Source organism: Sphaerodactylus townsendi, linkage group LG17, assembly GCF_021028975.2.
Source record: "Sphaerodactylus townsendi isolate TG3544 linkage group LG17, MPM_Stown_v2.3, whole genome shotgun sequence".
Taxonomy (NCBI): domain Eukaryota; kingdom Metazoa; phylum Chordata; class Lepidosauria; order Squamata; family Sphaerodactylidae; genus Sphaerodactylus; species Sphaerodactylus townsendi.
This window is the reverse complement of record NC_059441.1, coordinates 6,951,096-6,977,921: the sequence shown is the minus strand read 5'-3', so window position 1 is coordinate 6,977,921 and position 26,826 is coordinate 6,951,096. Positions and strand designations below refer to the sequence as shown.

Sequence of the window (26,826 nt, the reverse complement as noted above, 5' to 3'; positions counted from 1 at the left end):
GGTTTTCATCGATTTTTTTCAGTGAAAAATGTGTCTCAGTTTTCATAGATTTGCAGTAAGGGGCAGGGGTTTGTGGAGAAAAATCACCCGGACAAAGCTGTTGCAGGCCGTGTCTGCAACTTGTTTAATAACAATGTCTTGCCCCTTTTTCAGACAAATCTTAAGGAGGCATCAGAAACAGACCTCTTTGGACAGCTTTCTGGTACGACATTGGTCCACTGGCTCTGAAGCTGGTCCTAGTGTGATTGTTTGTTACTGTTTTCAGCATTAAACACGATGTTTATTCACCAAAAAATGTGGGTTTTGGTATGTTTTTTGGAGTGCCTGGAACAGATTAATTGGATTTACGTTGATTCCTCTGGAAAAGTTTGCCTCGGTTTTCATCGGTTTCGGTTTTCATCGATTCTTTTCAGACGGATTACCAATGAAAACCGAGGTTCCACTGTAGTTCTAAGAGCGTCCTCTTTGTCTTATGTATGGGAACTAGAGCGGTCTGCCTGTTCTGAGGGAAAGAATTCTACGTCGGGCAATAGGTCCACCCATACCAGGGGTCCTTTCAAGGCCAACCAGCTCCATACAACCCCGCACGGTTTAATTTAGCTTGTTCCATATCACAGACTTGGGAATGCAGAATCAGATTCCTCCACTGCCCCGTGGAATCAGCGGCTCAGACCCAGACCTCCGAGGAGTATCATCAGAGGACGCAAAGGGAACGGCAGCCAATGGGCCTGTCACATCTGAGGCTGGTATCAGACTCCGCTGTAAAAGGGCCTGGGGCATTAGAGAAAAGGCACCAGCAACCCACAGAGGCCTGCAAGCAAAGCAGAATCGCTGTCAATAGCGGCTGGGCAGGAGGAAGAAAACGCACGGCAACAGCAGAAGAGAAGGGCAGAAAGTATTTCGCCTGCCACTCAGATAACGGGACCCGATCGACCACTGGGAACTGAGATTATCAGTATAAAATTGATCTGACAACATTAATGGCAGTTTTCAAGACGATTCACTGGGAAACATTTAAATCACCACAACTCCAACATCCCATTTACTTAACTGTACAGAATAGGACTTCTGTGCTACGGAGCACATGAGAAATGTTTTTTGGGGAAAAGCAACATTAAGAGTACTGTGAGCCGTGGAAAGAGAACAGCTTCCAGTCCCCACCCCCCCACCCCCAAGATTTACATCAAAAAAGAAAAGGAAAGAAAGAAAGCAGCATTCTTAGGATCAAAATAAAACCAGCCACACAAATCCCTCTGACTTGGAATGTATTTATCGTTCTGAATCTATATATAATCACCCACTACAAAGAAATGAAAACAATCTCTCTAAAATTCCACACAATGGTGCGAACCACTCTGTCTGATGGCTTTGTTAGCCATACAATTCTACATTTTGCAGTTAACAGCTGCTCCAGAATGCAACTTCAATCACACTTATGCACATCCCTTCTCCAGAAAAACCCATCACTCTTATTCGGGAGGGAAGTTCCACTGAGCAAACCTGCCTGAGATTGCGCTTTTACACCAAGAGACCCGGCAATAGAGAAAGCAGTTCAAAGAACAGGGGAGTCCAACTACTGAGAGAAACGGTCTAGTGCTGTTCATTTCACTGTACATTTCTTACAGAGAAAGCTAAGCCAACCATTTATAGTATGCACCACTACTTGTTTAAGCTAAAATTAGTTGCAGGATTTGTATTAACATACAGCTATCCATTAAGGTGGGGGTCTGCCCCATGTAGCTTACAATCTACGCATTTGAGGACCAAACTATATATTGCGCTAATAATGTTTACACTATGTTATGTATTCAGTTCTCGAAGGTCATGCCACTGGGAAAGAATCCACAATTCTACTATATCAATGCAATACAAACAACCAAAAGAGGATCTAGGACCCTTCAGTGATCTATCCAAGAAAACCGCTTGCATTTGCAACCCCTTCCCAGCCTGGGGTCTTACAGTCTCCAGACATCAGTATTTCTGGTATTTGTTGGGGGGGGGGGGGTCAGCAGAATGACGAGCGAAACACAATATGGAATCCAATGGCAAATTGTCACTAAGCAAGGGGGAAAGGGGGCAGAGCAGAGGGCCAGCGACACAGTTTTAAAAGCTGGGAGTTCTTCACCTGTATCTGAAGTAGGACTGTTAAGAGGACAAGTCGCTGAAGAAATACTGTGATCTTATCTATCAGCTCAGCCAGAGAATCAAACAAGGTGGACAGAGTCAGTGAATAGAAAGCCTCACCTTCCCCTGGACGAATGACCCAGGTCAGGGGTCCCCAAACTTTTTTAACAGGGGGCCAGTACACTGTCCCTCAGACTGTTGGAGGGCCGGACTAAAAAAAACTATGAACAAATTCCTATGCACAAATGATTGTAAAATGTTTGATTTCACCTTTCAGCCTTTCTGTCATGGTCTATTTTAAGAACAGTGACCAAAGTATGTCAAGTACAGGGTGGGCTCCAAATATTGTTGAGGAGGCTGTGGAATACCTTCCCCTGTAAAAAAAAAAAAAAAAGGCAGAACTTTCCCAATGAAGCATTCCATCTAACCCAGGATCAGGTATCTTCCTGGGTTCTTTCCTCCCTAGCAGCCAGCGAGCGATTTGCCAGCCTGGCTGATGCCAATGGGAGTGAGGCGGAACAGAAAGCCTGAGAGCAACACATGGAGTAGCTGAGAGGGAAGGGCGGGGAAGGCATTGCCACATGTAAGGTTTCCAACTCTGGGTCAGAAAATTCATGGAGATTTGGGGGTGCCTTCATGTAACTGCAATCAACAGCCGTTGGGGCCGGTTCCTCCTCTCCCTCGAGCCCCCACTGCACATGAATGGAGCCATCGCTGCCATGCCTGGTGGGCCGGATAAATGCCTTCAGGGGGCCACATTTGGCCCCCGGGCCGTAGTTTGAGGACCCCTGACCCAGGTGAATACCTACCAATCCAAAAATGCATTACAAAGCAAGAAAACTCCTGTGGATAGTTATGGCTCTGCCACTGCATCTCTCGCACCTGGGCTGCACGAGATCCCATCTCAACCAAAACAAGTCGCCGACTTCATCTTGCAAGATTTCAACAACACACATCAGGCTAGCAGCTTTGTCCACAATGGTTTCTCCAGTGCTTACGTTATTCTTCCCAAACCTGGATTACTCTGAGCTTCTTAGGAAGACTCCACCATTCTGGTACTTCCCTGCAAATATCCTACTCGTGTCAACACCACTTTCCTGCATTTGCAGTCTTTCATGGGTGTCATTTTCCTCCAGAGGGCTTTTAGGGGGGGAAACCCCCTCAGGAATTGCTACAGCATGCCAACCATCTTGTCACGTACCTACTTCAAACCTTAACAGAACTACGACAGAACGCCAGCAAATGTGAGAAACAAAAGGGGCAGAAAGTTACACTGACGGGCCCCGATGAACACAAACCCAAGAGCCCACGCGGAGGCACCGCTCAGCACAAGTGGAAGAGGGAAAAATCAGGAAAAGGAAAGTGCACAGAAAACCCCCCCAAACACGGAAGCTCGTTTTGGCAACGCTGACACTGCCGCATTTGCGGAGGTGAGGAAAGCAACAGTGAGAACCCCCAGCAGGTGGGAGCAACCCAGGATGGCAAGAAATGCAGGACACAGAAAGCCCCCATAAATTTATCCAAGTAGCCTCTTGTCTGTTCCTGAATTAGTGCTGATGAAGGGGCCCTTTCTGAGCTTGCAGGCATCTTTGGAATTGTGGCACAGCCCCGGGGGGGCAGGCTCAGCCACAGGACGGCTGCCACGGCTCACCTCCAGACACACAGTGGAGAAACCAGTTTTGCTAAAAATCTGCACAGCCAACCAAATCTTGAACGGCCTCGCTGGGCCCTGCCCACTTCCCAGAAACCCTTGGCAGTCATCAGGAGACATGTTGGGCGCCACATTGGGGACCCCAGGTGTTCATGGATCTACGCACACATACACAGTCCTGGCATTTAAGAACATAAGAACAAGCCAGCTGGATCAGACCAGAGTCCATCTAGTCCAGCACTCTGCTACTCACAGTGGCCCACCAGGTGCCTTTGGGAGCTCACAGGCAGGATGTGAAAGCAATGGCCTTCTGCTGCTGCTGCTCCTCCTGAGCACCTGGTCTGCTAAGGTATTTGCAATCTCAGATCAAAGAGGATCAAGATTGGGAGCCAGAGATGGACTTCTCCTCCATAAATCTGTCCAAGCCCCTTTTAAAGCTATCCAGGTGAGTGGCCATCACCACCTCCTGAGGCAGCATATTCCAAACACCGATCACCTGTTGCGTGAAGAAGTGTTTCCTTTTATTAGTCCTAATTCTTCCCCCCAGCATTTTCAATGGATGCCCCCTGGTTCTAGTATTGTGAGAAAGAGAGAAAAATTTCTAGTATTGTGAGAAAGAGAGAAAATTAAAAAAAAACCCTTTATGTTTACTCTGCATTTATAAACCTAACATGCTATTTATTCCACAGGGACCTTTTTAAAAGGGGCCTATTTGTTGTGAGACTGGCTTTCCGGTTTCTTACACCCAACTAATACCTCACCAGTCCCCGAGGGTACAATCCACAGCACAGGTGTGAACAGCGGGTCTGTCAGATGAGGCTGACAGACCACGACACCTTCCGGGGAGGCCGCAGGCAACCACGAAAGGCCCTCAGCATCACGGACCTGCTGATAAGGGGAAAGAGGTCTGAAACTCGTGGCCAGCTCACAGAAGGAGCTCAGGGGTTTTGAGACCCTGGCCTACTTCCCTTGACACTGCGGACTAGAAATACATCCCGAAATATGTCTCGGCATCCAATCTTCAACACAGCTTTCCCTACGTTGCACCTTTCAGTCCCATTGTTTCTACATTAGCGGGGAATATCTTACTTGCTTATTCTTTTTCATGGAGTTCTTCTATACCATCCAAGACGCTTGGGCGTAGTTGTTCCCTGCAAGCAGATGGGAGACAGCAACAAAACAGAATTTTTTTAATAGCATCGTCCCCTTATGCAAGGGGGCGTTTTACAGGCTCACAAACCTCGGTCTCCCAAGAAAATTACGAATTAAAAGATAACCAAACACCTCACTGGTATTGCTTGGCGACATGGTTTATAGAGACAGAGGAACTGCAAACCACACCAGAGCTCAGTGTTGTTGTTATTATTATAGAAACTCCTCCCTCTATACCTGACACGGGCATCATCCGCTAGCCAGGCCCAAGTTAGTAGTCATGTGAAAGAGGGAGGGATTGGGCCCTTGTTACACAATTCAGGACCAGAAGGATGTCTGGCTTCTCAGCTACCCCTGCCTCCATTTCTACCACTACGCTTTTCCCATCATCACCACCACTGCTTTCCAGAAGCAGGACAACCTGCACACTTGCCTGACATTTCTTGCAGCAGCTTCCTTTAAAAAGGACTCCAAGCAAACTTCACCTGGAATCTAATCGCTACAGCCATTCCTGATGAAACGTATTACCAGTGTTGACACCACCAGGGCGGTCAGCAATTTCACCTGGCATGCAATTTCTTCCTTGCATAAACGATAAGCTTTCTTCAGCAAGGCACTCTCGCGCCAATGAAAGGCTTCATGAAATATCTGGAGGATAAGTCTGCCTGGCCATTAGGCAACTTATAACTACGAAATAAGGACCGTGGTGGCAATCTATTAATACAGATGTGCGTGCTTGTTTAAAGCTATTCGCAATTTCTGGCCTCAGTTTCACATTTTTGAAAGTATCCTGAAGAATAAGAAGGAGGAGAAGAAGAATGAGGAGAAGAAGAAGAAGAAGAAGAAGAAGAAGAAGAAGAGAAGAAGAAGAAGAAGAAGAAGAGGAGGAGGAGGAGGAGTTTGGATTTATATCCCCACTTTCTCTCCTGCAGGAGACTCAAAGGGGCTGACAATCTCCTTGCCCTTCCCCCCTCACAACAAACACCCTGTGAGGTGGGTGAGGCTGAGAGAGCTCCGAGAAGCTGTGACTAGCCCAAGGTCACCCAGCTGGCGTGTGTGGGAGTGCACAGGCTAATCTGAATTCCCCAGATAAGCCTCCACAGCTCGGGTGGCAGAGCTGGGAATCAAACCCGGTTCCTCCAGATTAGATACACGAGCTCTTAACCTCCAACGCCACTGCTGCTCCAGTGATGCAGTTTAGTGATGCAGTTTAGAGATCGACGGCTTGAAATTTATTTCTGGCCTCTCTAGTCATAGTTCTAGGAGTTAAGTCTCAGGTGGTTTTTTTTTTCTCTTGGAAGATTTTTTTTTTTTACACGGTCAGCAACTTAACGCTGTCACGGCCTCCTGCAAAACTAAAATGGAAACTCCTTAATCAACATTCCATTCCTGGAAAGAGCGGGTCGGACGCTTTCGGCTGCGAGCTCTCTCCTAAGCAAAGCAACCGTTCCAGCAAGGCCTTTGTGGTTTCACACTGAACTTAAAGGTACAAGAAATCAGAATTTAACAAAAACCATCTGCAGCTAAATGCTGAGCGCGACAGTACACTTCAAGAGCTGGTACCGGACAGCGGAGATGCTAGGAATGGGAATTGAGAAGAACTCAGTTCAACTCTCACCCCTGCCACAAACTCACAACATGGCCTCAGACAACCTCCTTTATTTAACTGTCTCTGGTCCTCTATCTGCAATATGAGATAATCATGGAATCCTAGAGTTGGAAGAGACCCCAAGGGGCATCAAGTCCAACCCCCTCAATGCAGGAAGACACCATCAAAGCACTCCTGACAGATGGCCCTCCCAGCCTCTCTTTAAAAAACCTCCAAAGAAGGAGACTCCACCACACTCCAAGGTAGAGTGTAACAGTACCAACCTGCCCTAAAAGTCTGTTGTAAGGGCTACAGAGATAACAGATGTGCAGCCCTTAGCATTTTCAAATGTCCACAGTAAGTGTCATATTCACAGTCAAACAAATTCCAACATTCCAGCCATGAAATGTCTCCACCTGTACAAACCTGAAGTTGAAACCCATTGCACCCAAAGATGCAAACCGGGACACACTGCTCTGAATGCAATTTCGCCAGCGTTCAAAGGACTTCATGGGCTAGCGGTTTATTTCTGAACACAACTGGAAGTTTTGATTTTGATCTAGAGAGACCTGACACAGATAGAGACCAAGATACCTGCAGGCCTATCTCCTCCCATACAAACTGGTCAGTCTTTGGGGCACCTGTACCACAATTCCCGTCGGCATAGTTTCAGAGAGACGACTGGGATGATCACAAAGTGACCTTTCCTAAGGTATAAGTGGGCTGAGTTCTACTTACGGAACGCCATCCCCAGATGTGAGAAACCGGTGGCCCACTTATCTTTTAGGCAACAGGATACAACCGACTTATTTGTCTGCACATTTTTAATGCTGGACTTTTCTTTTGCTGTCTTATCTTGTAACATTTAACTGGATTTTCATTTTAAACACTACTGATAGAGAGGAAAAGGGATTTAGTGACTGAACTAGTAATTATTGCACCGAGAACAAAATTTTTGTTTGAAAAAGGCCTGCCCCCCCCTCAGAACCCATTACAATTCCAAATCTGTAATAATGATGGAGTACAGCTCCTTTCATGCTAAGATCCAAGTAAGCCCCATTCAAACCAAATCTAACACCAGAGAACACGTACACACCAAGAAGAGGGGGAGGTTCTGACAGGCCGGCAGGACCGTTAGCACCAACCTGGCACCGATTCCTACAACGTATTCCAACCTTGCAATGTGAATTAACTATAATCCTAATAATTATTTTGGGAATAGGTCACCACACGTCAGAGAGACAGAACAAGGGAAACCGGAAATGAAAACTAGACCATGAGAACTCAGTGCTTAAGAGAGGTCCTCGGGAAAGACCTAACAGGGTTGGAAGTGACAGTCAAGAATAGCAGACGAAAAGCTTTTATGAATTGGCATCTGTTTACAAGAGCCTCTCAAGGGTATGCAAGGGTCAGGGAATAAAACCAAGGACAGGAATCAGGCAAGACCAAAGTACTAAGGCAGTTGCAAAAACATTTACAGCCAAAGAAGAAAAATGGATTAGCCAAGAAGGAGAAAAAACTTAATATTTTCAGAAGGCCAGAAATTATTTTATCTACAAACAAAAGGGGTGCAGCAGTAAATATTGGTAACTAAACTAAACCTGAGCTCTTCGGGGGAGGGCGGTTTATAAATACAATCAATCAATCAATCAATCAATCAATCAATCAACTACAATGACTGTTGCACTCTGGCTGTAACTAATCTCTCAGATGCATATATGTATTCATAAACTTATATCATTGTACATCTTTTATATTTCATTAGTTGTAATCATATATTTTCAAATAACATCCAAGAGGTATTCTTGAAATTATTTTATACTAGGAAAGCTGAGAGGAGGTTCACAGAAACATATGTTTCTTCCAATTCTACGGTATATTTTTTCAAAGCTTTAAAAAAATCTTCCAATCAAAGAAAATACACTGTTATAACTTTCATGTAATGTAGCAAATTTCAGAGATCACAAAGGTCATTTATTCAACATTGACTTGGACCATGTATCCCTGAGTGAGAATGTCACCTAAGTTACTAAATAATTGTTTATAAATCAGTACTAAACATTCATACTGTGAAATAATCAAAAATGATCATGTTGAACTACTAGAGATCCAAACAAAAATGTATGAATTGCCACTCGGTTTGCCAGCTTCATCCACTTGTGAAACTGACCACTTGCTAGCAGATCGACTGCAAAGGCAAATCCCCCCCAGAGCCAGTGAGCATTTAAAAGTTTTTAACTAACTGTGCAAGGGAGGCAGGTGGGGACAAAAGGGTTTCAGGGGTCTGCAACCTGTGGCTCTCCAGATGTTCATGGACTACAATTCCCATCAGCCCCTGCCACCATGCTGTGTGACCACAAACCGGCACAGATGCCATCTGACACCGGCAAAAGGGGCATTTATACTGGTGCAGGGGCACTGATGTTGGCAGCTGATCCAGCCTGTGAAGAAGAGACACACACAGGCTTAGAAAACAGTCTGGATTCTCAGAAAGCTTTAGGGGAAATGTTTGCCAGTTGTCACATGCAAGGATCTTCCACCGTGCCAAAGACAATTCAACACGTTTTAGGAAATGCCTCGTTAGAAGACCAATTACGGAAGACACACAGCATCAAGGGCACCCAGAAAATCCAAACTGGCCGGTTATTAATACTCTTCTGCCTGGATTTATGTGCATATATCTCACACAGTTTTACCCTCCAAGTTATGAAGAAGTACAGGGAAAATAAACTTCCCTTCACTGAGAAAGACAGCCTATAAATGAAGTAAACAAACATTAGCACAAGCCTGTTTCTTGGAGTCATCAGAACACGCTTTGTCAGCTACAGAAAAATGCCTTAATTAGTCACTGAACCTTCAGACAACTTGTTACAATATCCACAGTTATTAGATCCTGGCCACAGGCAAGTCGCTGGTACGCATCTCCAACTGTCAAGATGAATTTCATCTATTACCTTCGAAAGAGGGCAACGGACGAGGCTGTTTTCCAGATGAAATTGATTTGGGAATATTTTTCCCATCTGACAAAATCGGTTTGTTGCACCTATTCAATTGCAAAGGCTCATAAAACAGCGGTGCATATAATCTCGGAACAGGCACGTCCAGAGCTTTTTTTTTTTTTTACTGACTGTAGGAGCTGTTGCAAATTCAGCCTCTAATTTCAAGTTCTCAAACCTCGCTTTACAGGGCGAGGTTCACATTCTCTGCGCCTTCAGCCAGACTCCCTAATTGTTCTACTAACTCAGGGGTCTGCAATCTGTGGCTCTCCAGATGTTCGTGGACTACAAATCCCATCAGCCCCTGCCAGCATGGCCAGTTGGCTGACAGGGGCTGATGGGATATGGCTATGCTGACAGGGGCTGACGGGATTTGTAGTCCATGAACATCTGGAGAGCCACAGGTTGCAGACCCCTGTACTAACTTGTTCTCTGTGCTATGATCAGGGCAGCGGGCTGGAAAGAGGACCCTGAAGGCAGAAACTTGGCCTACGGTGGAAAGTTTGCTGGAGTCCAGCTCTTATGGCAAATGGAGCAGACCAGCGACACACCCTCTGCCACACCTGTAGCAGCCCCCAGGGTGATGCTATGTCATCATCCCCTGATGCATTCCCAGCCGCCTTCACTTCTAAGGTGGCATCAGATACCAGATTAGGGGGATTTTTACAGTGCAATCTAAGCAGAGTTACTCTTTTCCGACTCCACTGAAGGCTTCGAAGGGACCGACTCTGCTTATGGCAACACAGTCAGAGAGCAATCCTAAACAGGTCTACTCAAAATCCTACTGTGGTCCATTCGGTAGAGCTTAATCTTAGGAAAATGTTCTGGGAATTGCACTGTTTAAGAATCTGCCTTTCAACCGATCAATCACAAATAATGAAAATTCAGATTCTAAAGAAGGAATACAGCTTCACAAATCTGCCAGCCTGCAACTCTTAAGACTGAATATATCCATAATGTTAATTATAGAAATGAGGGCATTTGTAATGTTAAATTTTCATGAATATGCCAAGCTATAAAATGCTGCAGTTTACTTTTGTTAAGGCAAAAAAAAAATAAGCACAGTGTTGGTGCTGCATACATTCCAAACCCCCCCCCCCTCCAATTTCATTATTTTCAAGTGGAGGTAAAAACAGGAAAAGCTGGTTTTGAAACTGAGCGACATCCCTTCACTAACTAACCTGGCTTTACTCTGCTGTAGAACCGCAGAGTCTAAAACTGATGAAACCAACCAGCCCAGCCCCCTCCCACGGCAACTGAATCAAAGTTCAAATCGAATCAACAGCAAAACAAGTACAACCAGCCAAATGCTTTTAAACACAGCAGGCACTGACCCCAAATGCCAACATCAATGTTGATCAGCCCCAAATCCTTAAACCTAGGACATAATTTGATCCCCACCCCCACCCGCGTCCCCAGAGCTTTATGCAAGACAGCTCTGAGGCCCTGTTTCTCTCCTCTGACTCCATTCTCCTCCCTTCAGCATAAGCATACCTAACAAAGCTCTGAAGTAACGCTGGCTAGATTTAGCACCACATTATAAAACCCAACAAAAGCTTATCTTGTTGGTCTTCCTCGGTATTCAGTTAACATCTTCACCAAAAAGTATGTCCTTTATGCTTCTGAATGTTGTGTTTACAAACACAGCATTGTTTTTTCAAATACAGAAATAACAAAACATTCATTCAAGACATAAAAATCACCAATTATCTCATCCTACAGCAAGAAAAAACATCGACCCTCAAAACGGTTAGCAAATGATTGTGTCACTTTGCAAAACAGCAGGATAACAACCGAGCTTACAAACCAATGTTTTTGGAGTTGGAAACGGAGACATGCCGTTTTAGACTACAGAGTAGATTCCTGCACAACTGTGGTTGAGTCACGACTGGCAGTGAAAAACCAAGAAATATACAGGTAGAACACAAAGGAGTAAAACTCTTCCTGACCTCTTAATGTGATCTACAGATGCCTATGGAAGAAACCATTTAAAAATATTTTTACAGATACAAATAAGCAGTACAGAAAATGAAAATAGAAAAAAAATATTGTTGAAGGCTTTCACGGCCGGATTCAACTGGTTGTGGTGGATTTTCCGGGCTGTGTGGCCGTGGTCTGGTGGATCTTGTTCCTAACGTTTCGCCTGCATCTGTGGCTGGCATCTTCAGAGGTGTAATCACAGGGGGAAGTCTGTTACACACTGTGTCTAACCCTAACCCTGGAGACAGTGTGTAACAGACTTTGCTCTGTGATACACCTCTGAAGATGCCAGCCACAGATGCAGGCGAAACATTAGGAACAAGATCCACCAGACCACGGCCACACAGCCCGGAAAACCCACCAGAACCAGAATAAAAATAGTTCTAAAGACTAAGAGAGGAAAAACCACTAAACAATCACTAATCATGGTTACTATTAATAAAACAAAATGATCTTTATCACAGTAACCTAGTAAAATGACAATATCCATATACAACATCCAATTCACCTGACAATGATGTTGAGCGTGCTATAATATAAATTCAAAACAGGTCAAAAACACTAACTGATGGTTCCTATTTTTACATAATTAAATCTGACAAAGGAGATAGTTACACCAAAATCGCTGTAATGTTCACAAAGTTAAAACCAGTGTACAACAGTTAAGACATTAAAAACTCCAACTGAAGCCCCCCCCCCCCGCCCCGCCGGTCTTCAACAGGAGCCCCCACCCCGTGCAACAAACCCTCCTTTACACCAAGTCAGACGGTCTCTCAAGATCTGTCAGGGGCATAACTGCCTAAAACGGCGCCTGGGGCAAGCACAATCGCTCGCCCTGCCTCGGACTTCACTGGGGCAGGTCATGCGGGGACAGGCTGTGGAGCCCCACCCAAGTTCCACTTAGAATTCGCTCAGTTGGAGGACACAACGCCAAAGTGTGCACCAGGTCACAAGCACCTTCTCTGCTTCTCCTACTGGATTCATCAGCAGCCGTGGACATGGTGGCCAACACCATCTTGCTGAGACATCTGGAAGAAGAAGTCTCAAGAGGTGCCCTTGGGATTGTTTCAAATCATTCTTCATGAACTGGACTCAAAGAGGGTTGACGTGGCATCAGTGGTGTGACTTGTCCTGTGGTCATTCTTATCCTATGTGCCATTTATCAATCTTGATCCTCTTTGATCTGAGATTGCAAATGCCTTAACAGTCCAGGTGCTCGGGAGCAGCAGCCGCAGAAGGTCGTTGCTTTCACCTCCTGCCTGTGAGCTCCCAAAGGCACCTGGTGGGCCACTGCGAGTAGCAGCAGAGAGCTGGACTAGATGGACTCTGGTCTGCTCCAGCTGGCTTGTTCTTATGTTCTTCTTATGTTCTTATCCTCCAAGTAGAGCCTTTAGGAGAAATCATTCATGGGTTTTAAGTTGTCTGTCACCAACATGCTGAAGGAACCCCGATGTACGTTTCTTTATCCAAATCACCTGGCGATGCTGTACAGATTCTGCGCTCTGCCCGGCTGCTGGGATTAAATAACTAAAGGTGAACCAGCGGAAAATTAATTCTGACACGATGGAGGTAATGCTGGTCAAGAAGATTAAGGTCTTTAAGGATATCGGGCTTCCCACTTCTGACGGAGCTCAGCTGCCCCTCAATGACTCAGTCACCAGTCATGAGGATGTACCAGGCCGGAAAAGCAAATTAATGCAACAACAACAATGGCAACACTTTTTTCTCCCATTTAACCTGGAAGATGGCTCCCTACCATGATTCAGCCAACCTGCTCACAGTTGCCCTGAAGCTAGACTACTCTAACGGTCTGTACGTGGGTCTACCGTTGAAGTCAGCTAGGAGCCTGGGAGCCGCGTGGCGTAGTGGTTAAGTGCTTGCACTGCCACTCACACGGTCAAGAGTTTGAGCCCCCTGTGGGTCAGATATCCTGGCAGCTGGCTCATGTCAACTCAGCCATCCATCCATTTCTTGGTCGGTAAATGAGTACCTAGCTCAGTGGTGGCGAACCTTTGGCACTCCAGATGTTATGGACTACAATTCCAATTGGCCAGATGTATGGACTACAATTGCCAATTGGCCATGCTGGCAGGGGCTGACGGGAATTGTAATCCATAACATCTGGAGTGCCAAAGGTTCGCCACCACGGACCTAGCTCATAGCTAGGAGGTAAAGAATAGCCGGGGAAAGCAATGGCAAACTACCCCACAAAAGAGGCTTGCCTATAAAATCACTGCCTGTAGTGGTACCCCAGGGTTGGACACGACTGAAGTGGAAACTTTACCTTTAGGAAACTCCAGCTGCTACAGGATGCCACAGCCCAGCTACTATCATGAGCGAGGCTGAGTACGCACATTGCTATCCATGCTGCAGTCACTCCACTGGTTGCCAATCAGTTAGCAGGTTCCACTCAAATGTTGCAAGTAATGGAATGAATTGGGCGGCAGGAGAGTTCTCTGGCTCTCCCTCTCTTCTGCGCTGCTGGAAGCCCCTTTGGAAGAAGCCCGGGGCCACCTTCGCCACGCTGCCTCCAGCCGCAGCAGCAAACTGGATCACGCTGCTAGGACCGTTACCTCTGCTTTACTGGGATTCTGGTCACCCACGCTCAGGTCCCCAAAACAAAAAAATCTGCATCAGATGAAACGGGAGGGAGGAGCCGGCTTCAGCCACCTGCCTCCAAGGCCTTGTATGTTTCCATCAAGCGGCCACACCCTGCCGAGCGAGGAATGAGCCTGCAGACGCCCACACAAAAAGGTGGCAACAAAAAATTGCACAATCCTACCACCTTTCAGCACTTCACCAAAAGCACGGAGAACTCCAGAACAGCGCAGAAGTAAACAGTTACGCCCACGATCAACCTCCCACAGCGGCATTTGCTCCAGCAGGACCAACAGCGGGCACAGGGAGGCCCCCGCCCCTCAAAAAAAACAAATGGAAGAATTCAGAACAACAAAACCATGGGGGCTGCTGCCATTTTGCCTGGGGGGAGGGGAGTTTGCAGAAAAAAATGGGAAATTCTGTTGAGTACTGCAAAATGCTTTCTCTTTTAGAATGAGTGAAGTGCTTTTAAAGATACACTAGGCCAGTGGTGGCGAACCTTTGGCACTCCAGATGTTATGGACTACAATTCCCATCAGCCCCTGCCACCAATTGGCCATGCTGGCAGGGGCTGATGGGAATTGTAGTCCATAACATCTGGAGTGCCAAAGGTTCGCCACCACGGCACTAGGCATATACCGTTCTTAAGTGGAAGATGCATTTCTGCCCCTAGAACAGTGATGGCGAACCTTTTCGAGACCAAATTGCAACCCAAGACACACCTATTTATCGCAAAGTGCCAACACAGCAATTTAACCTGAATACTGAGGTTTTAGTTCAGAAAAAACAGTTGGCTCCGAGGCGTGCGTTACTCGGGAGTAAGCTTGGTGGTAGTCGGTGGCTTTGCTTTGAAGCAACTGTGCAACTCTTCCAACGGGTGAATCACGACCCTAGGAGGGTTTACTCAGAAGCAAGCCCCATTGCCAGCAACCGAGCTTACTCCCAGGTAAAGGATCGTGCTTTAGTTCTTTGCATGAAAATCAGTGGGGTTTAACAGCGCTTAACAGGGTTACCTACACGGCTTCCCCAAGACTAGGTCTTAGGTTTAATGCTAATAATAGAGCCCAGCGGCCCAGGCCAGCCTAGATGTGTGTGTGGGGGGGGGGGACTGTGTTTGCACATGCCCACAGAGAAGGCTCTGAGTGCCACCTCTGGCACCCGTGCCATAGGTTCGCCACCACTGCCCTAGAAGGATACCTGATCTTCATGAAGGAAAGCAGGCAGGCAGGCAGGCAGGGCTCCCATGCCTCTGGCTGTCCTTGATGGCCCTTCCACCTCTCCCTCAAGCCACTGTGATACATCTACCCACAGGCTGGGTAAAAAGTAGCTCACTGCCTTACCTTGCCAGAGGGGGAAAAGACCAGAAGGGAGAGGGGGCAGGAACTGCTCCCAAGCCTCAGAGGAAAACTGAAAGTTTCACTGAGAACCAAGCTCTCTCTCTCTCTCTCTCTCTCTCTAGCTAAGACAGCATTGAGGGCATCAATCAGCAGGACATTCTCTTATTGGGTACATTTGCAGTTTTGCTTGTAGAAAACTAAGGCATTTATAACTTTTACACTCCATGACCAGCTGGAATCAGATTCTACAGCCAATGATGTGGCAAGCCACCAAATGATCCAGAGTATTCTCTCCTAGCAAAAGGCTTCTGATCAGGGTGACCAAATTTCTTCCAAAATGCAGACCGAAATGTATCTATACAATCCATTTTGGCCCCCTTGCCTAAGGGGATGGAATACTTGCTACTAGACAACTCTGAAAAAAAAGGATTCAGAGAGGTTTCTTCAGGGGAGGGGTTTGACAACCAAAATTTAAAAGAACCAGCCACTAACCAAGCTATTCCCGTCAGATGCATGGACAACTGATGAAGGTTAAGGATCAGGAATGGATTTGGCAGTAGTATTTCAGATCATCTAAACATCTGGCTAGAGTGACTTCTGTTCTGCTGATCTGTCAGACCAGCAGTGCCCAAGTCTTGGTGGGCAGGACTTGCAGTCATCACTACGAGCTTCCAAATTATCTGAGTGTACCTCCTCAGTATCCAGATGAAAAATGCCCCCACAGAACAGATTGGCTGGCTGGCTAGGCTCAGAGGCAGCAAATTACACGCTGTCCCGGGGTCAGCAAGAAACTCTTCACAGAACTCTATGATCAGGGAGGACTCCTGCAAGGAAGCGTTCGCAGTAGAAGTCAAGCTTGCTGCTGCAAAAGTGATTACCCACCTATCCACCTAAACCTGACCAGTTCTGCAAGCTGAGCTGGCAACAGCTGGCAGGCTGGCACAATCAACGGAATCTCCTCTGCTTAGCACCAGCCCACAACATAAGAATATAGATTTTAGACAAGGCAGGCAAGCGGGCAAACCTGTCGACAAACCAAGGTGCCTCTGCAGAGCTCCACTCTGCACTCCTTCGTCCTTCACCTTTATCTTTAAGCTGATCCTCAACAGAATATCCTCCCAGAACCCTCGGGCCACGAACCCAGACGCCTCATCACTCCGTCCGATCTTTATAATACCTTAACTCAACTGACAACAGTTGGGCAACACAACAGAAAAGTGCTCTGACTATGCCATCGCATACAAAAGGAACTACGGCTTCAGACCCAACCACCAGGTGAACAAATAGTAATGAACCCATTCAAAAGAAACCCACAAATGTAGCTCTCGGGTCGTACCAGAGCTATACAAAAAAAATACTCTGATGGGGGGTGGGCAATATTCATGCGCTTGGGCACCATGAAAGCAACCCACAAAATCTTCCGTCTGTCTAGGACTGGGGTCTGCGATGATCGGAGGGCTCACAAAAGCATTCCTCTTTTACGGAGTCAGGTAAGATCCCTCACATCTGGACTTAATAGAAATACCTTAGCACATTATCTGGCTAGCACTGGTCTGATTCCATCCAGGAAGACAGGCAGGGCTGCCTGCAGTTATGCAAAACAAACAAATTCCAACTGGTTAACATCAGAATAAACAGTCTTTCCCAACGAAGTTGTCAAATAAGCTAAAACAGCTAAAACTTTCACATGCGAACTGAAGTCCAGATAGCCCTACGACCACAGTTGCTAAGAAGGTTTATGCTACATCGGACAAGGGACTGTGACTAAGAAACCTGTTTCATGGGTCTAAGGCTCATTCCGCACATGCAGAATAATGCACTTTCAAACTGCTTTCAGTGCTCTTTGAAGCTGTGCGGAATAGCAAAATCCACTTGCAAACAATTGGGAAAGTGGTTTGAAAACGCATTATTTTGCGTGTGCGGAAGGGGCCCATGTAACAGAGAAGGGCTGCCTCAACACCCATTTTATACTTGGAAACTAAAAAGTCTTTAAGAATCGAAGATGCAAACCACACTTCCCTGCCACCAGAAAACCACACATGCTCTCCCAGTGATGCTGGAAGAACAGAAAACACCTGACCGCAGCCAGCTTGAAATCCAGCCAGCCAAAATCCCACTGCCCCTCATTCACGATGCAGACCCTGAGATGTCAACCACCAACAACACCGTGGTGGATATATCTGACATACAAAACGAGCAGGGCTGCTTGTTCTATATGGATGCACGAATCATTTTTCAAATATCCTAAACTTAAGTTTTATAAAAACTTCTGAACGGATCCCAGACGAAATCTTCCGTTCCATACATGGAACACATGGCTAGGAAATGAAAGCTAGGATGGTATGAAACAAATCCGTGGTCCAGAAGTGAATAAAGAAGTCAGTTCATCAAAGAACAATGCAGCATCTTTTATGACAAGACAGACACACCGAGTCTTATGATCACATGATAAACTATTTTCATAGAAAAAAATATCTAAACTACAAATGCAGCAGCAGCAAGCCTTTATTGGCATAGACAACAGTACAACAATAATAAAAAGTGTAATCTAATTAAATCGGGGAGATGGGGTAAATGTAAAGGAGTAAGAAAACTACAAATGCACGACTCACGTTCTGGAAGATTTGTGAATCGTCGGTTTCAGATTTTACCTTTTCAAAACCATACATTCTTTGAGGCCCAAATACACTGTAAACCAACCGACCCGCCCCGCACTTTGTTGGGATTAACAGTTGCACAGAAATATTTCGGAGGCTCAAGTAAAAATTCAGTAGGTAGCAAAGACACATAACGGTCGCTGGTGAATATGAAGCGTAGGAATTTAATGACAAAACTCTGGTCAGTGGATACTAAGCACTAAGCACAGTGTACTCGAGATCCGCAATGAATCAGACGGCAAAGGCATATCATACTATGGGAACGCATTCCGTTTAGTGCTCATATACAGGAGAGAGATGGTTGATGCTGGTTTGTTGCCAGCGCTCACAATTGACAGCTCAGAACACTGTGCACACTACACATGATTGCCTTAAGCACTCCAAAGAGGGTTCCTTGGAAAATCACAGGCTTGGAGGCTCGGGGACCATAATGGGACTCTCCACACTGCAGCCCCGCCTGCTTTCTCACTAGTTGCCAAGACTCTCCTAGCCAGCCATACAGGAAGTATTTTAGCCCACCTGCCTTCCTCCCTGCCAGGCCTCCTCCCCTCTCCTCCCTCATGCCTGCACCAATGTTAAATGCTATAGTTAGAAACAGATGTGAAAACTATGCTTTGGGCCAGCCACAATTAATGTTAACATTGGTGCAGATCTAACGTTAACCACAGGTGGCTCAAACAAAGAAACCTTTTCAGAAGAAACGGAGAGAAAAATATTCAGCCCGTGAGACGAAGTTATGTTTACTCCAGAGCCATCAAAACTGAAACTTAAAATATTGTGAATTATCAGCTCTGCCCAGATATACTGGTCACTATTTGGTCAATATGCTTTCACCAAAAGTGCCTGTCCTAGAAGCCATCACAATTTAACCCCCTCCCCAAAATTAATTGCTCTCCAAGGACAGCAGTGTATTTTCAGTATAAAAATTGCCTCGCCTCCCCAAATAAAGAGGTTCAGGTGGCCTCACCACTGTTTGATCAAAACTGTTCTTCGTTGTGAATTAACACCTACATTATGCCTACTATGAAGAGGAAGAGGAAAAAGAATATGCATGCCATCTCAGCGGGGGGCGGGGGCTGGACAAGGACCAAAAACAGAAGACTCAGTTCCTGAGCTGCTCTGCTAACATTGCAAGGGATATTCAGTCTCCTCGCCCAAATTCAAATCCTATTTGTGGTGAAAGACTCAAAACATTTCTCTCAGCTCCGCAATGCCAGATTTCCATGCTCCTCTAAACGCCACTATATCCAAACACATACAAGTTTTAAATGGTGTATTGCTCAGGCACACATCCACAAAAACATACCCATGCCACCACCAGCTGAAGGCCTGCAGTTATTATATACTTGCTTTCCCTTTGGCTCTGCCTCAATGAACAGGCTGCTTTTCCCTCGGTCAGCTGCCATTCTGGTGGTGGCGAACCTGTGGCACTCCAGATGTTCATGGACTACAATATATAAAGCAGTGGTGCGACCGCACTTGGAGTACTGTGTCCAGTTCTGGTCGCCACATCTCAAAAAGGATATTGAGGAGATAGAAAAAGTGCAGAGAAGGGCAACGAGGATGATTGAAGGACTGGAGCACCTTCCCTATGAGGAGAGGCTGCAGTGTTTGGGACTCTTTAGTTTGGAGAGGAGGCGGCTGAGGGGGGATATGATTGAAGTCTACAAAATTATACATGGGGTAGAAAATGTTGACAGAGATAATTTTTTCTCTCTTTCTCACAATACTAGAACCAGGGGGGATCCATTGAAAATGCTGGAGGGAAGAATTAGGATCTAATGAAAGGAAACACTTCTTCACGCAACGTGTGATTGGTGTTTGGAATATGCTGCCACAGGAGGTGGTGATGGCCACTAACCTGGATAACAGCCTTTAAAAGGGGCTTGGACAGATTGATGGAGGAGAAGTCGATCTCTGGCTACCAATCTTGATCCTCCTTGATCTGAGATTGCAAATGCCTGAGCAGACCAGGTGCTCGGGAGCAACAGCCGCAGAAGGCCCTTGCTTTCACCTCCTGCAGGTGAGCTCCCAAAGGCACCTGGTGGGCCACTGCAAGTAGCAGAGAGCTGGACTAGATGGACTTTGGTCTGATCCAGCTGGCTTGTTCTTATGTTCTTATGTTCTAATTCCCGCCAGCAGGGGCTGATGGGAATTGTAGTCCATGAACACCTGGAGTGCCACAGGTTGGCCACCACTGAGCAGGTTACTTTAAACTGCAAATAACTAACCCTAAGGAATCCATAACATGAAAGACACAGTAAGCAACGTTTAAGACAAACGCTGCTTGTGAACACCAGCCAGATGACACCAGGCTAAAACTGCCAGGGGTTTTCCACCGCTGTCCACCTCTGGAAGCCAATGTGTTGCCACCTTCCTTCCTTCCTTCCTTCCTTCCTTCCTTCCTTCCTTCCTTCCTTCCTTCCTTAGAACATAAGAACAAGCCAGCTGCATCAGACCAAAGTCCATCTAGTCCAGCTCTCTGCTACTCGCAGTGGCCCACCAGGTGCCTTTGGGAGCTCACAGGCAGGAGGTGAAAGCAATGGCCTTAAGAACATAAGAAGGAGCCTGCTAGATCAGACCAGAGTCCATCTAGTCCAGCACTCTGCTACTCGCAGTGGCCCACCAGGTGCCTTTGGGAGCTCACATGCAGGAGGGTGAAAGCAATGGCCTTCTGCTGCTGCTGCTCCCGAGCACCTGGTCTGTTAAGGCGTATTTTGCCATCTCAGATCAAGGAGGATCAAGATTGGTAGCCATAGATCGACTTCTCCTCCATAAATCTGTCCAAGCCCTTTTTAAAGCTATCCAGGTTAGTGGCCATCACCACGTCCTGGGGCAGCATCTTCCAAACACCAATCACACGTTGCGTGAAGAAGTGTTTCCTTTGATTAGTCCTAATTCTTCCCCCCAGCATTTTCAATGAATGCCCCCTGGTTCTAGTATTGCGAGAAAGAGAGAAAAAATTCCCTCTGTCAACATTTTCTACCCCAGGCATCATTTGATAGACTTCAATCCTATCCCCCCTCAGCCGCCTCCTCTCCAAACTAAAGAGTCCCAAACGCTGCAGCCTCTCCTCATAGGGAAGGTGCTCCAATCCTTCAATCATCCTCGTTGCCCTTCTCTGCACTTTTTCTATCTCTTCGATATCCTTTTATCCTTCCTTCCTTCCTTCCCCTACAGCAGCAACCCACCCTGCAGCGGCCTCCAGCCTGGCGTCTCAGCAGCCATCTAACGCACGATCAGAGAATCAGGCCAGCTTCAGCAGCTACACTAGCAGACAGGGCGAGACAAGTGTCCTTCCTGCAGCTCAAACCGGGCAACTCCAGAAGCAGCAGCAGCCCGCCCGCCCGCCCGCCCGCCCGCCCCACCCTCCCTCCTTCCTTACCGGATCCTCCGAACTGGCTGCTGCCCAGCGTGGTCGGCCTGGTCTTCCCGCTGTTCACGGGCGGGGAAAACATCTGCAAGGCAAAGCGGACGCCTCCAGGTCAGGGCCCGGCGCGGCTGGTGCGGCGACCCCCCCCCCCCGCCGCTCCCGCCACAGGCACCGGAGCCCGGCCGCCTCCCGGCCACGCTGGCACTCGGGGGGCGCGGAAGCGGCCCCGCCACCCGCACCGGCTCGCACGTGGGCGCCGGGCCCCCCCCCTCCCTCCCTCCCTCCCTCCCCGGTCCCGCGCAGGAGGAGGAGGAGGGAGGAGGAGGAGGCGCGGCCACCCACCGCGCTGAAGTCCAGCAGGTCGCTGAGCTCCTTGTCGGTGCCGATGGCGGCCATGCGCGGCGGCGGCTGCGGCGGGTTCATGGCGGGAGGGAGGGAGGGAGGGAGGGAGGGAGGGCCTCGAGGGCGCCTCACCCGCCTGCCCGGAGGTTGGGAGGGAGGGAGGGAGGGAGGGAGGAGGAGAAGGGGCCGCCGCCGCCCCCCCCCCCCGCACGGGCACCAACGCGGGCAGGCAGGCAGGCAGGCAGGCAGGCGGCGGCCGTGGAGCGCCTCGGGAAGTAGTGCCCGGCCCGGCCCGCTCGCGCAGCCGCCGCCGCCGCCCGCCTCGACCCGGTCCCGGCCGCCGCGGACAAGGCTGAGGAGGAGGAGGAGGAGGAGGCCTCCCTCCCCCGTCGGGGCGCCGCCGCTGAGAGGACGCGGGGCGGGCGGAAGGCGGGCCCCCCCTCCGCCTCAGCCTCCGCCCCGCCCCCCGCGCTCGCGCCGCCCCCCCCTCCCCCCGCGTATCCCCCCGCGCCTGGCGGCCGCAGCACCGCCTCCGCCTCCCTCGAGCCCCGCTCCCTCCGCCCGCCCGCCCGCAGGGGAGGGGGAGGCGCGCGGCCACGCAGCCACCGGGGGGAGGGGGCTACCAGCGCCGCCTCCCGTCGCTCCCTCAGAGCCCCCCCCCACGCCCAGCCCCTCCTCGTTCCCTCCCGCCAGCCCTGCGGGGGAGGCCGGAGAAGCCGCGCTTGGGTCCCACCCGGAGATCCCCCCGTGGAGGGGGCTGAGTGGTGGCGGCCCCGCCAGCTGCACAGGAGGAGGAGGAGGAGTTTGGATGTATATCCCCCCTTTCTCTCCTGCAGGAGACTCAAAGGGGCTGACAATCTCCTTGCCCTTCCCCCCTCACAACAAACACCCTGCGAGGTAGGTGGGGCTGAGAGAGCTCCGAGAAGCTGTGACTAGCCCAAGGTCACCCAGCTGGCGTGTGTGGGAGTGGACAGGCTAATCCGAATTCCCCAGAGAAGCCTCCACAGCTCAGGCGGCAGAGCGGGGAATCAAACCCGGTTCCTCCAGATGAGAGACACGAGCTCTTAACCTCCCACGCCACTGCTGCGCCCCCCTCCCAGCCGAGGGGGGCCCCTCGCCCAAGGCCCTGCTGCTGCTGCTGACCACAGGAGGACCCCCCCCAGTTTGGGACCCGTGCTGGAGGGAGGGGGGCTGCTGCACCTGCTAGGGAACGACGACCCTCGTGTGCAGGAAACCAGCCCTGCTGCATCTTGGAAGGAAGTGTCCTCCTGCAGCGGATCCTCCGGCCTTCGTGCGCTTCACCGCATCTAAGCATGGGCAGCAGCAGGCTCAGAGGGAGGGAGGGTGGGTGGGGGGCTTCACAGGGGTCTTCCAGGCAGTTTCAGCTGCAGACCCAGCAATTCACCCCTCTCCACCCCCCCAAATAAATCCTGATCTTTGGAGCCATTCTGGCTCAATCAAAGTACAGGCTTTGGGGTTTTCCTTGAAGGAGAGCACAGGTATGTGGGGCTGATAGATTACTCCTGTACTTAGAGGAGTGGGGCTCTTCCTTTTAAGTCGCTTATCAAGTCCCGTTAGCTGCTTTATGTTTATATAAGCAGTTACTTGAGAATCTATCTGCGGAATGTGTTGTCGGAGGCTTTCACGGCCGGAATCACTAGGGTGTTGCGGGTTTTCCGGGCTGTATGGCCGTGTTCCAGTAGCCTTTTCTCCTGACGTTTCGCCTGCATCTGTGGCTGGCAGCATCTTCAGAGGATCTGAAACCCTATATCAGACCTGGGCATTATACAGCCCGCGGGCCACATCCAGCCCGCCGGATGACCCTGACTGGCCCCCCTGCCTTTTGGCCCGGCCCTCCACAATATTTTATGTTTCTTGGAAACAATATCATGGAAAAAATAATTGCCCACTCCTGCCCTATATGGAGAATCCATATGACTGTGTATAATATATCTGAATTGTTTACATTACAAATATTTGGAGAAATTAATCCTGTCTCCTGACAAGTGTGTTAGCCTTGGGTGTAAGGTGGCTTGGTTGTTCCAAGAACAAGGCAAAATGCATTAACCCCCCCCCCCCCACACACACACACGCACTAGTTTGCCCCCATGGATGGCCCGTCCGTTCAAGAGACACCACACATCTCTGCATTTTCAGGACGAGTATTTGCACAGCTCCGAGTCGCAGTCATGGAAGCCTAACACTTTTATTACATTTGGTTCTGGCACAAAAAGGATACTATGCTGCACTTTTGCAGGCTGCAAGCAGGAGGGGGGGGGGAAGGGGGAATCAAATGTCACCCCCACGTACGCCAGTGATGGATGAGGCAAAAGAAGCAATCGATAAGCCGCTGCAATCCTCAAATGGCGAGCTGACAAAATGTCTACAGCATCCCGGCCACCAGCATGAACAAGTATCTACAACTAATGAGCAAGAGGGGAGGGGGTAAAGTAGCCCTGCAGCTCCGTCCCCTCCCTGGCTCCTAGTTTCAGAGAGCTTGATTCCCAAGCAGGGGAGTGGAACTAAGAGGCACTAAGTTTACAGGCAACCAAGGAAAGGAACAACAGGAAAAAGGATATTTGAACGAGCATTTGTTTTGTTTTATTACATTTATACCCCTGGGTTCTGGGCAGCTTACATACAAGCATTATGTACCATGTTTATGCCCCACCTTTCCCCCAACAGAGATGCAAAATGATTTACAACGTTATTCTCCCCATTTTCATTTTATCCCGATCATAACCCTGTGAGGTAGGTTAGGCTGAGTTTGTATGACTAGATCAAGGTCACCCAGCAAGAGTGTGGATTTGACCCTAAGTCTCCTAGATCCTTGGCTGACACGCAAACCACGTGTGGGAGGTCCACTTAATCTATGTCTGGATGATTACCTGGATTTGGAACCAAATTTGCCCCAGATAGAAGAAGAAGAGGAGTTTGGATGTATATCCCCCCTTTCTCTCCTGTAGGAGACTCAAAGGGGCTGACAATCTCCTTGCCCTTCCCCCCTCACAACAAACAGCCTGGGAGGTAGGTGGGACTGAGAGAGCTCAGAAGAACTGTGACTAGCCCAAGGTCACCCAGCTGGCGTGTGTGGGAGTGTACAGGCTAATCTGAATTCCCCAGATAAGCCTCCACAGCTCAAGTGGCAGAGCGGGGAATCAAACCCGGTTCCTCCAGATCAGAATGCACCTGCTCTTAGCCACTACGCCACTGCTGATAAAGAAAGGTTTAGGCGAGCCAGGCCCCTAAATAACAAAATGAATTCACCATTGTAACCATTTTTAAAAATCACAGCACTACTTAAAAAGAATGCATTCCAGGTCAAACACCTAGCCTCCCAAATAAACAACTGCTATAGATGACATCAATTCCATACTCCAGTCAGGTTTGTTCACAGACTGGAGAAGGGGGAGGGGGGGTTAAAGAAGGTGTGCCAAAATACTTGTGAGAGCTCCAAGTCGAGATCCCCCCCCCCAAAAAGGAGTGTTTGGTCCCCAGCTTCCCTGTAGAAATATTCTGAAGTTGAATCCCCAGAGAAGCGCTGCTACACAGAGAAGAGTTTGGATTTATATCCCCGCTTTCTCTCCTGCAGGAGACTCAAAGGGGCTGACAATCTCCTTGCCCTTCCCCCCTCACAACAAACACCCTGTGAGGTAGGTGGGGCTGAGAGAGTTCAGAGAGAACTGTGACTAGCCCGAGGTCAACCAGCTGGCGTGTGTGGGAGTGTACAGGCTAATCTAGCTCACCAGGTAAGCCTCCACAGCTCAAGTGGCAGAGCTGGGAATCAAACCCGGTTCCTCCAGATTAGATACACGAGCTCTTAACCTCCTGCGCCGCTGCTCCTACGCCACTGCTGGGTGGGGGTGAAGGCCTTCATTGAGCCCCACACATTCACCCTGGAGAACAGCTACGGATCCCCCAGGTCCTCGCTCCTTTCCTATAGATCAGTTTATAATCAGCTGGCCCCTTCCTGCCAAAGGCACCAGGACCAACGCCTGGCATCAGAGCAAGACACAACATGGGTGCCTCTCAGATAGTTTTGGGATCCCTCTTGTGTGTCGAGATGCCTCAAGGACGGCCATCTTCAGAGTTTCTGTCCAGAGGGCAGCCTCTGGCGCAATGCCCCTTGCAGCCCAGAAAATAATCTGTGGAGGGTTATAATTTTTCCTTTGCTCCCTCTTTACCTTTGAGTTCAGAAGGCGTTAAAAAACAGACTTGTCCAAGCTGCAAAATGTTTCAGACGTTTCATTTTGAAAGTTTCTGGTTCCAGACAAGGCCTCGTGAAAAGCAAGCCCCTGCCCTTCTCTTAACGTCACACTTCTGATGGGAAAACCAGCCTGGCCGCTGTCTCCCGCCGTGACTTCCTTATCTGCTGCCGGGGACTAAAATATGAACCTGTCTCCACCTGTCAAAGAGGTGAGCTCTTTCTCACTGACGGAACATGGACTTATAGAAAAACTAATTTGGGGGATTGGCATATCACGCCTGGATCGCAGCCAAGTGCATGAATGGTTTGCACATGAGCCTGGGGAAGATGAATAAATGTAGCCGTCCAGAGCACCATCAGACCTCGACATACCTGCTCCTCGTGCCCCAAACCAACCCCAGAGCGATCCCAACACCCCCGCAGGGCTCAGGGTGGCTGGATGCGCAGACTGTGGCTGTAGGTCAGGGGTCCCCAACATCAACGCATTTTCTGGACTGTTGAAGGCTTTCACGGCTGGACTCGACTGGTTGTGGTGGGCTTCCCGGGCTGTGTGGGCCGTGATCCGGTAGATCATAGGTGTCAAACTTGCGGTCCTCCAGATGTTATGGACTACAGTTCCCATCATCCCCTGCCAGCATGATGCTGGCAGGGGATGATAAAGAACACAATCCTAACTTTATCTGAGGGAAACGCGGATGGCCTACCTGTCTTGATAGATCTTGTTCCTTTCATTTCGCCTGCATCTGTGGCTGGCAACTTCAGAGGTGTATCACAGAGAGAAGCGTGTTACACACTGTGTCCACTTCTTTGTAACACACTAT

General features: G+C 48.7%; 1 protein-coding gene across 3 annotated transcripts in view; it reads right to left on the bottom strand.

Annotated features, from left to right (window-relative positions):
- TCF12 (transcription factor 12) overlaps positions 1–22,260 on the bottom strand; it is a 95,442-nt gene extending 73,182 nt beyond the window's left edge. Inside the window, exons 1-2 of one of the 3 annotated variants that reach the window (XM_048519654.1) lie at positions 21,799–22,260; positions 21,469–21,541 (exon numbers count right to left, since the gene is read on the bottom strand). In XM_048519654.1, coding sequence (XP_048375611.1) covers positions 21,469–21,541; positions 21,799–21,879 — 154 coding nt within the window. In that variant the 5' untranslated portion in view covers positions 21,880–22,260. Of the gene's footprint in view, positions 1–4,864; positions 4,927–21,468; positions 21,543–21,798 lie in introns of those variants that run through there. The other 2 variants (XM_048519655.1, XM_048519656.1) reach the window with 2 other exon arrangements.
- Between the last annotated feature and the right edge of the window lie 4,566 nt (positions 22,261–26,826).